Source organism: Gallinula chloropus (genome assembly GCF_964237585.1).
Source record: "Gallinula chloropus genome assembly, chromosome: 1".
NCBI classification, from domain to species: domain Eukaryota; kingdom Metazoa; phylum Chordata; class Aves; order Gruiformes; family Rallidae; genus Gallinula; species Gallinula chloropus.
This window is the reverse complement of record NC_140085.1, coordinates 56,066,956-56,078,469: the sequence shown is the minus strand read 5'-3', so window position 1 is coordinate 56,078,469 and position 11,514 is coordinate 56,066,956. Positions and strand designations below refer to the sequence as shown.

General features: G+C 35.1%; 1 protein-coding gene across 1 annotated transcript in view; it reads right to left on the bottom strand.

Annotated features, from left to right (window-relative positions):
* Nucleotides 1-1,587: 1,587 nt before the first annotated feature.
* DCN (decorin) overlaps nucleotides 1,588-11,514 on the bottom strand; it is a gene marked incomplete at its 5' end in the record, with an annotated part of 35,106 nt that continues 25,179 nt past the window's right edge. The window contains 5 exons of the mRNA XM_084261245.1: nucleotides 1,588-3,100; nucleotides 4,110-4,248; nucleotides 8,289-8,382; nucleotides 9,507-9,620; nucleotides 9,805-10,018. Coding sequence (XP_084117371.1) covers nucleotides 2,906-3,100; nucleotides 4,110-4,248; nucleotides 8,289-8,382; nucleotides 9,507-9,620; nucleotides 9,805-10,018 — 756 coding nt within the window. The 3' untranslated portion in view covers nucleotides 1,588-2,905. The remainder of the gene's footprint in view (nucleotides 3,101-4,109; nucleotides 4,249-8,288; nucleotides 8,383-9,506; nucleotides 9,621-9,804; nucleotides 10,019-11,514) is intronic.

Sequence of the window (11,514 nt, the reverse complement as noted above, 5' to 3'; positions counted from 1 at the left end):
TTTCATCTTCTTTATGAGAAGATGGAATTTAAAAAATAATATTACAAATTTCTCTTTCTTTCTTTCTTTCTTTCTTTCTTTCTTTCTTTCTTTCTTTCTTTCTTTCTTTCTTTCTTTCTTTCTTTCTTTCTTTCTTTCTTTCTTTCTTTCTTTCTTTCTTTCTTTCTTTCTTTCTTTCTTTCTTTCTTTCTTTCTTCCTTTCTTTCTTTCTTTCTTCCTTTCTTTCTTCCTTTGTTTGTTTCTTTCATTCTCTCTCTCTCTCTCTCTCTCGTGCTGTCTTCTAAGTGGAAGAGCCATCTTTTCTGTATTTATATGAAAACCAGATTTAAAAACATAGGACTTCACACTGCATTGAAGTCTTTGCAGATGCTGTACATGGATAGGGCCCTATCAGACATTATAGGTATGGCTGCATAATTTATGGGAGAACAACACCGTGTTTACGTTTTGAATTTGTTATGATCTTGCTGAGGTCTCATGTTATAGGATTTGCTTACTCTGTTTTATCGTACAGGACTGGGAATCAGGAAAGACCTGTTGTTTTTGCAGCCCTTTGCTGTTAGCAGAGAACATATTTTATGAGGACTAGCTTGTGCTTTAGCACAGAGGCAGCAAGCTTGGTAGGAGACATACTATGGGTATTACAGAGGCTGACCAGACTCAGATATTTTCTTCTAGACTTAAAACTAGCTTCTGGTTTGAAAGAAAAGCCTTATTATGAAGGGATTTTTAACCATGGACCAATAAATGGGAAGATTGTGTCTACAATTATATTTGTGTTATTGATCTTATATTTATATATGTCTTCCTGTAAACTGTATCTGTATATTCTAATTTGTGCCTGTGGATTTGTTCATGCTAAGGCAATGCCTTTGTTCTCTACTGAAATGCCAGTGCTTAACTTTATACATGAAGTCTTTTTCTGAATAGTATCAGATATCCAGCCAAGAATTAAAGGGAAAAAAATCTAACGGCTGATGTTAGAATCATAGAAACACAGAATGCTTTGGGTTGGAAGGGACCTCAAAGATCATCTAGTTCTAAATCCCCTGCAATGGGCAGGGACACCCTCAAATTGCCCAAAACCCCATCCAGCCTGGCCTTAAACACCTCCATGGATGGGGCTTCCACAAGATCTCTGGGCAACCTGTTCCATATTCTCAAGGGTTTTCCCTACAGAAAGATACTACCTACTGCTAGTTTTATTTAAAAATACTGTTCAGAAAATACTGTTTAGAAACCTAGAAGAAAAAACATGCAAATGGGGAAAATGACTGTCTATTATATGAAGAGAGTTAATAAGAGTGAAAACATGTTTTTTTCTGTGTAATGGCTTTAGTGATTTGCAATTCTTCCCAATTATCTGCTATCTAAATAAATGACAGTTATAATGACAATATGTTAATTTCCTAGAAAAAGTACCTATGAGTGCTAGGTATGAAAAAATTTCTTGAAGGAAGAGTATTTCACAGACCTTGTTCCTACTTTCACCATGCCAAAGATCTTAAATTTTCAAGACTTAATCAAAAAGTTCTGACACACTCTGTTATGCTATCAAAACAGAAAATAAAAACAAACACTTTGGAGTTTGCCTGTATTACATTATTCTTTAATATAAATGACATATAAGTTTTACAAATTAGAGAGATTGACCTTGGAGTATTAAGAGGCTGCAGAAGATTCTTTTAAGGTGTCATTTTAATTGAGTATAAGTTTAGCTTTGTAGATTGACAGTAGAAATGTACAGCCTACCTTTGATGTGCCTGCTACCCACTGGTATGGGTTAAAGAGTCCCAATTTGCAGAGGGCTTCAAATCACTCTACGATACTTCTATAAATGATGTGCCAGAAATGTCCAGCTAGGCCTTGCAGTTACTTCACTTCATATTATGCTATACTTATGACTTTGCTTATAATCTAAATTCCAAAATTTCATCAGATGGAGAGCCTGCCTATCTCTACTTGACAATGAAAAACACTGTTTAAAAAAAAAAAACAGTAAAGGATGCTGACAAATGTACAATGCAGAACAAGTGAACGGTGAACTATTACTTTTGGATTAGATATATACATGGATCGATGCCAATCACTAAACCCTAATACCATACTCTGCAAGGCAGTCTTGCTGAAGTCATTAAAACTGCTCTTGTGACTAAGGTGAGAGGGATTTGCCCTAGAGAAATTTAGGCATTGAGCTCCAGACATAGGTTACAGGTTTTCTGCTGCAGACTACTCATAATTTTGTTCAATAGGATTATGTTAAGCTATTCCTGAATAGCATTGCTCTCTAAGAATGGCAAACTTTGAAGAACTATGTGTACAATATGATTTTTTTTATTTTTTTCCAAAAGAATGACATTAGCAACAACTTTATTTGCCTCTGCTGAATAGATACATTCAGAATTAGCTTAGTGTTATAGTGAATATTTTTAAACCTCCAGGGCTTGAAATAAATTTAAAGGAGATAACTCTCACCTTCTCAAGTTTCAAGATGATTGGAGAGTCTTTTTTTTATCTTCTACTATTTATTTTTATGTGTGTGTGGCTATAAAAATAACCTCAATCACTATCTTTTTTCTTTATATCATAGCTTGACAAATATTTACTCCGAATCTCATATACAATGGAATCTGAAAACCTGTAGCATTCAGCAAACTGAAAAACACCACAGAAAGCATGCTGGAAAAGAAGGCTGAAATAAGTCAGTTTAAAGCACAGTTGGCAATTCTTTTTGATGGTATGCCCGATCTTGTACATCTGTAATGATTCATTTATTCTACTTCAATGTTTCATCGCACTTTAAAGTTTCTCTTATATGGCACTAATTTTTAGCATCAATTTTTTGAACAGGCCTATTACAACAGGTACTTTAGCTGAAACCCAACCGAACCCCATCTTTAGACATCTATTTGTAATTTCCAATCTGTACTGCGGAGCGTTCATGGATACATCGGAAAGCAGAGGGCTGGATTTCCCAGTATTGCACAGGGTTGCTGAAGAGGCTCACGCCGGAATAACTAGCCTTTTTGGTGTTGTAGCCAAGAGGGCAAAAGTCGTTGATGCCAACGGAAGCAATTTTGTTGTTATGAAGATAGACCACCTGAAAAGCAGAGAAGCAGGGAAGTGAGACACAGAGCTACCGTGGAAATGAAGACAAAGGATTTCATGTCAAATACTTGGTATGTATTGTGTAGTGTCATACAGAGTAGCAACACATCCTTTCTTCCAAACAAACGCTTGATTCTGCTTACCTTTTGAAATATATAGACAATACCCAATTAGAAATAATTTCTACAGAAAGAGCAGAAACCTTGCGAAGCAATCTAATATTAGCATCATTTTATCATAATGCAAACAAAGCGGGAATCAAAGATGTTATTAATAGAGTTGTGGTTCATAGCACGTGCTGTATATAAAGCGTGTATCTGGTGCTAACTGGTTTCTCTCCAGCCAAAGTAATCACTAATGATGATTTAAAATAGCTGTTGAATATTACTTTGCAACAGTCAGCATTTCTGATTAATTTTCCCAAGCTACATGCACGTGGTGATATACATTCAGGAGTCTTCATCTTTAGGAGCTCTCTCTGCACTAAAATCTTAGTCGAAGTGAAGACAGATTTTAATTGGTTCTGAGGGGCCATATTTCTAGCTATCCAGCCACACAAACCTCAAAATACTGCTGATGTGAAATGCATATTGTGTCTCTTTGCCTTCTTGAAGGCAGAGCTTGGTGAGATACTGAAGGGAAGTTTCTTAGGAAAGGTTACAAAATCAACAGAAGAAATGTTATTGAAAGCATTTTTTGAGTGAAGAGGAAATCAAAGCACACAAATAATCCCATATTTGTTGCATACCCTCAGACACACAGAGATAATGAATACACACCTCCAGATCTGTACACCTCCATAGCCACATCCACACAAGAATCAGAGTAAGTCTTCCTGCTGTATGCAATTTTTCCATGCCTCTTCAACAGTTTATGAATCTTACATCAAGTTACCTTTTGCACAAATACTGTATAAGTTTCTGTTCAAGACTGAATAACCACACAAATACCATTTGGAATCTTTCAACTATTCTTCTCTGAGGGAATATGATAACCTTTACCTGGATATATTTGTGATCACCCAGCCCTCCAGGTACCCTGACAAGTTCATTGTTGTTTAAATGGAGCTCTCTCAGATGAGGTACATTGTTAAGAGAGCCATTTTCAACTGAAGAAATACTGTTGAAGCTGAGACCCAATCTGAAAACAGACAAAAAAAAAATATTACACTTGTCCACATAAGCAACTTTTTCTCATTTTGATGATATCTCCACACTATTGTTGTAGAACAAACCAGGCAAATTTTAAGAATCATGCATGACGTACAGTCATCACTGAGAACTACTTTAGATAAACATATTTAAATAAGTTTGACATCTGATGCCCAGTATCGTAATTATTATGATATCATTCACCTTATGCTCATGGTACTGCGTACTTTCATGAGCTATATGACTGTATCCCACTGTAAATAGATACCATGTACCTCCATAGGCACCCGTCTTGCTTTAAAAGCTGAATAACCTTCTCTTCCTAGTCTTCAGGAGCACTGGCTGTGTCTTTCTTTGACAAACTATCCAGCCCAGGGTGACCTGGACTCTTAAATTAGAGCCATGTTGTAGTTTGGAAACAGCAGATGAGTCATATGTAATGATCTGTTCAGCAGCACAGAGAAGCAGGATGAACACGGTTCTCCTAGGACCCATTGTAAAGCTTTCATCACAAAATCATCTTTCCTGCTTTATACATGAACAATCTGGGTTTACTAGCACAATCTATGCCCAATTTGGAAAATCTGATCCTATCTGTGTATTTCTGTGTTAATATTAATTTGGTTTGCAATTCCCAAACTACAGAGTTTTTCAAAAGACTCATAGGTTGCAGCACTCTGTGTTGCAATAAAGAATTCAGTGGTAATTCCACAGGAGTTGTCATTAGCAGGGGTGTTCCCCTTTGAGAAAATAATTTCTATAAAGGCTAAACCTACTTAATCTATTCAGCTTTATTTTTTTTAAGCAATCTTTTTTTTTTTAATTTGGGAGGGGAAATGCTCTGAGATTTATTAATTAGCAAATCAATTAAAGAATTTAATAAAGGTATTCAGAATCCTTGTGATAAAACGTTTTGTTACGGATGACTATTTTTAAAGAAAATCTTATTAACACTAATCTACCATTTGTATTTATTTGTCACTTGTGCCATCTTCAAAAGTCAGATTGGGCACCAATATATAATTTTCCTTTTAAAATGAAGAGTTAAACATCTTGTTGACTACTATGATATATATAATAAATAATATCATATTCATTTAAATATTGCAGTTATTTGAAACTATTAAACAACAAAGGAGAACTTAACGAGATCTCCCACTGGCATCACCAGGGATTTATTTCACACAGAAATACATTCACAACATCTTATATCTTTGCTAGAATTTGGTGAGGAGGAGTTTTCATTTAGAAGTTATTAGAACAAGATTCCTTTTGAGTAGAATACATCAGAATTGGGGATTTAATCCTACAAAGTAATTTGGTCTCAAGATCTACTGAATGTCTACAAAGGACTTTTGTGACAGACGCTCTTAGTGAATGTCTTTAAAACAGTTGGGGGGAAAAAAATTGGCAGAAGCTACAAATTCTTGGTTGACACATCTCTAAATATATGTTCACTACATATGCATGTCTACAAGCAGATGTGTCACACCTAGGGAGAGCAGCATGAACCAAAACCAAAAGCAGGTCTAACTTTCATATTGCTTTATTGAAGCAAAGGTAATCCTGTTACGCACCATAGGGATGGACAAGATCCAACTCTGCATTAGCTCATGCAAGGAGCCAGTAGAAATGTGGTTCTAACTCCCACGAGCAGTGAAATTATATGTAATTACATCTCAGTCACTTGGGACTATGTTTACCAATGAAATTAGTCAATACTAGTATGTAAAATACAAGGTGATTAAGTGTGTTAGGGAAAAATATGGTCTTCATTTCTCTTGTGTTTCCCATGGGGGAGAAAAAAGGAAGAATTCGAAAACTCCATCTTGCTTAATATATAGCCATATTACTTCCTTTTCTATTAGTGAATAGGTAACATTTTTGCCAGTGTTTTAGCTGATCTAGGCCAGTGTTCTAAAGCATCGAATAGTGCTATCAACAACATATCTATAACTTGAAGAAATTCTCAAGTAATTTTTCACTTTCTTCTGTCTCCAACACCCCTGATGGCCCATTTCCACTTTTTTTTTTTTTTTAATAAACTTCATGCTGCTAAATATTATCATTATTCTAGGCCACTGTATGGAGCTAGATCTTTTCAGTATACTTTCAAGGAGTATAGACACGAGTAACATCAGTTGTGTAATGTGTATATCCTCCTGTGGAACTCATTCCTGCATGTAACCAGTGAAGTGTTTGTTTGGTTTACAGTCAAGAGATTATTTTCTTTTTCCGCTGCAGCACTATACAAAGATACTTGAAAGATGTAAGTGTAATTTAACAAGGAAAACAAAAAGGACAAATATTGGTGGTCTGCTAGAACTCAAGAATTCAATAGAGTGGCCACTAGATCTACCCCAAGACCTTGCATGGAATATTTAGAGTTCAAAACACCTCAACACAGCCAGACTTGTTAGACTTGTTTCTCCAAGTCTAACTACGCTTTAGGGTAGCTATTTGACTTTTGAGCATGAGTTCACATGATCCAGAAAAAGAATGGTTTGACCATGTAGTGATGTTCCTGAAGACTGAAGTGTACAATTGACAGCTGTTTCTTGGTAGCTGGTTTCTGTGGCATAAGGACTGTGCTTCCCCTTAGATCTATCCCATACACTGTCCTGGAGCTCTCCATGCTTTCTTCAATTTTCTGCTCTGTTATGTCCAATGCACTCCTTTTTTGACAATCTGTATTCTGCCTTAGTTTTCAACTTTGCAGAACAAGATTTCCCACTATGCTTAGGTCACGTGCTTAAGTATAAACCAGATTCAGGTTTAAAACTTGGTGCCTGCTCTGAGCAGCTCCAAATTTGGACAGCATGATCAACAGAGTATTTTATTTCTCCGTAAAGTACAGTAAGAATAGAAGCAGTCCAAGGTTAGATATTTTTAGAAGTCCATCAGCACTTGCTGGATAAAACTTTTTTTCTTTTTTTTCCATTTTTTAGTGGAAGGACTTTCAACAATATTGTCCACACGATGTTGCCTCCCTCCTCCAGTAAAGGAAATTACTCTCTACCTGAATAGATACAATCCGGTTTTGATTTTGTATGTTTTCTTCATTATTTTCTGGAGGATGTTACATTTTATACTAAGCCTCTATGATAAACAATAACTAGCTGCTTCATAGTCCCCTAATCCATAATTATGGTTTAGTTGGGATTTGTTTTGTTTTGTTTTTGTTTTAATCCAGGAACAGACTTTTTTGAGCAGGAATGAATCTGTGATCAAAGATGAACATTGAATATGTGTTGAAATATCTTACAAGCTCTGAAAAGTTATTCTGATTTATCACTTAAAATTGCCACACTCGTAATACTGCATATTTCACTGCACTAAATTGCTGCCCAAGCTACTATAAACAGTGGCAAACTTAAACCTTGCTTTTATTTCTTTTTTCTGCCTTCAAGCAGAATGACTAAGATGAAGATCCAAGAATTAGAAGCAGTAATCTGATTAACAGTCTTTTAGATCAATTACACTTCCATTTTCATTAAAAAGTTTTGAAGTATCTTAGTACTAAAATGCCTTGGAGAAATGGCTCATTATACTATTTTACCTAATGTGAACTAATCCCCAAATAATTCTGTATGTCTATAAATTCTCTTTTGGAGATTTCCACACATTTTTCTACAATTAGAGAAACTTATTCAACAACATGGTTACAGATTCATATTTATATATTTATATATATTAAAAAAAATATATCTTTTTATATATATGATTTTTTTTTCTGTCATGTTCCTGGATTCATTGCAGACTTGCTTCTCTTAACAAAGGAAACATTATTACAAGCAGTTTTAGTTCCCATGTTCTTTTTCCCTCCAAAATTGCATGAGCATTGCAGTGTCCCAGGAAAAAAAAGGCTTTTTTCTCTCCCTAAGTCAGTACAGAAGTCTTTGGAAGCTTTTATTGCTAAGTTATGTACTGTTTCAATGATGATAATGCTCATGATTTATGTTTTCTATTCATATACATGGTTACTATTTCAACTAAAATGTTATGTGAATAGAAGAAAGGAAATCTTACTTCGCCAGGTTGGTGAGTCCAGAAAGACCTTCAGCATCAATTTTGCTGATTTTGTTGCCGTCAAGGTGAAGTTCAGTAAGGGATGGGGGAAGGCCTGAAAGAGAGAACTCCATCAAATTACTTTTGATTCAGCTGCGTTATTATCTTTTTAAAAGGGACTTATTTTATACTGAGGCTCTTTTACAGTAATGAAAGATTTCTATTTGATATCGTCAAGAACAAGTCACTGAGTAAAAGCAGGAACTTTCACAATCAGGGAAAATGAAAACATCTACTAACAATTTAATTGGTGTGAAGTAAGACCTAGGTTCCTAAGGTCATAATAGAACAGTTAATTAGTTAAAAAAATAGCTAAATTAAATTCTTCTTAGAAATGAATTCTAGTCTTGATGATTATATAAATGGGACATATGTAACAGAGTAAGGGAAAGAGACTTCATTTTAGTCAAACTACCCACATACATAAATCTACATACATTTTGCACCTAGATATTTAAAGAAAAACAGCAACAGAAAATGAAATTATAAAGATGAGGTAGAATACTTTTAATGTTGTTTTAGGTAGGGCACATACTAGTTTTCAAATTCTGTTTATCAGAAAAAAAAATATTTTAACTACCTGAGGTCTCTCAAAAGAACATCCAAAACAGGAAATGTGGGAAGAAAGAAATAACAGCTAGTTTTAACATTCAAAAAGTTTTCAGCCATTTCAAACCAATCTGCTGGATGAAACATGAGTAAATTGAATATAATTTCCTCTGGATCGGAACCATTCTGGGTTTTTGTTTTGTTTTTATAGGTTATATTGAAGTTGTTCTTATTTTGTAGCAATTTGCAGTGAAGTACTTTTAAAAATAGCAGATGTTTCTGCTTTGTGTGGGAATAGTATTTTTTAATTCAAACCCACGGACTTGTAGAGAGCTGATTTTATGCTCATAGAACTTCAGTCAATTACACGAGTTTAGTTCTGTGTAATGTTGATCAGGCTCACCAACGGTTTACTTTTGACAGTGCACCTCTTGTGGAGCTTCTCATAAGCACAAAAGCATATAAACCCCAAATTCTCCAAACCAGTAAGTCAGCTAGCCAAAAAAATGAAGTAGCCAAGTAATGAGCTAAGCTCAAAAGGCTTCCATAATGATTTTTTTTTTCCCAGCTATCTAGAAGTCACTATATTTTTCCTTTGCAAGTATCTGAAATATTACTTGAATTTCTTACCTTTTGGGATGCTAGTAATGTTGGTGTCTGCGATACGGATGTAGGAGAGCCTCTTCATCCCCTGAAAAGCTCCATTTTCAATGCCTGAACTCTTGATTGGATTGGTGCCTAGTTCTGCCAACAAAACATGGTCATGAGCTGTGCTGCAGTGTAGATACCTATATCCTTCAGGTCAAAGCTAACATGGAGGTACAATTTATTGGAGCATTTCTTGCCTTTCTACATAACATCACTGAACTAAGAATAACATCATGAAAAAACACTGAGTTGATTCTGTTATAATTTCTCATGCTCGTACCTAAGACAATCACTTGATTCAGTCCATTAAAGACAGCTTTCCTCAACTTGGAGATCTCATTCTCATGAGCTCGTATCTCCTGAAGAGACTTCGGCATGTTTTCTGGGAGTTCCTTCAGGTTGTTCTTGGACAGATAAAGTCTTTCCAGTTTCTTCAGAGGAGCAAAGGCTAATGGGCTTATTTTGCTGATTTTGTTGTTAACGAGGATCAATGCCTGTGAAATAATGATGAGAGAGATCTCAGATGATCACTAGGGAAATTATTTTATGAACAAAACATTTTAAAATAATTATTCTTTTCTCATGTCTGTTAATGTCTTTTGAGAGCTAATCTAGGAAACTGAAGAAAACTCAATGCAGTACTAAACCAAAAGAACTTTTGAAACAGTGAAAGATAAGTGAGACCTACATAACAAATACAAGTGTTATTTGATTGCTGAGGTATATGAATCTTCTGTTAACATCCATAATTTAAACCCAAGTACAGCCCTTCCATTTGAAAGCTGTAAAAAGCAAGACATTCACATGAAACTAGCATTATCAGGTTTATTTCCTATTTTTTCTGATTTCTTTATTCGAAGGATACCTTTATAACTTATCCATCATCACACAACCTTCTTAATCAGATTTTCCCAAACAGAAAATTCTATTACTCAATACAGCAAAGGCACAGTATAGCTTAATAGAAATATGCATATCATCACCTCTTTCCTGCTAGTCTTTGGCAGGGTGGTTGGACCCAATGATCTCTCAAGGTCCCTTCCAACCCCTACAATTCTATGATTCTATGATTCTTACAGGCTGTACTTATTATATTTCTGTCTGATAATAGCTTCATTTTTACAGAGTTACAAGGTAATTTTTTGTAAGTGTAACAGTATGGAAGGGGAGCAATTTGAAGCATCATACTCCAAGTCCTGCAGTTAGGGATCATGGACCATATTCATTCTACCTACTATGTAGATTCCTAATCTAGTTGTCACAATTGTGATACCTAGACTAAGCAAATTAATCAGAGGAGAAAGGCCTCCATGGGAGCTGTTACCTGTAATAGGTGGTCTTCCTATGCCTCTGAAATTTTAAATTACTGTTAACTTCCTTATTGATTAATGACCATGACATAAAAATGAAAGTCCTATTACTGTCAGAACAGTAATAGAGCTAATAGAAAGATTTCAGATATGATAAATATCAGAATGAAGCTTATCATTCCATCTGTTTGCTTTCAACTTCTTTTCAACTTAGAGTGCTCCACGTTTCTGCAGTGAATTAGGTAGAATGGGATGTATAAATATAGATATAATATCTATTTTTGCCAGAAAATAGCTATAGAGCATCCTTGTTCACCAACTCCACTATGCTGTTTTCAGAAACAGAAGACAACAGTTATTGCTGAATCACGATTTTTTCTATTGCATATACTATAGTTAACATTCAGTGCATTTTCATACACTTAATATTTTCAGAATGACACTTAAATCCGTTTCTTGGAGGAAAACTGAGAATTCAACTCTTTCCACAATCATTAAATGTTAAAACAGCATCCATGACAGTTCTTCTTCATCATGAAAACCGAAAGAATGATGAGAAGATAGTTTAAAATTATATTTGATGTGTGTTTTGTTCCATAATGGGCTCCTCTTGCAGGTCACCCTGAGACACGCAGCAAGCAGTGTGTTCTGTACATGGTTTCACTGAGAACACGTAAAAC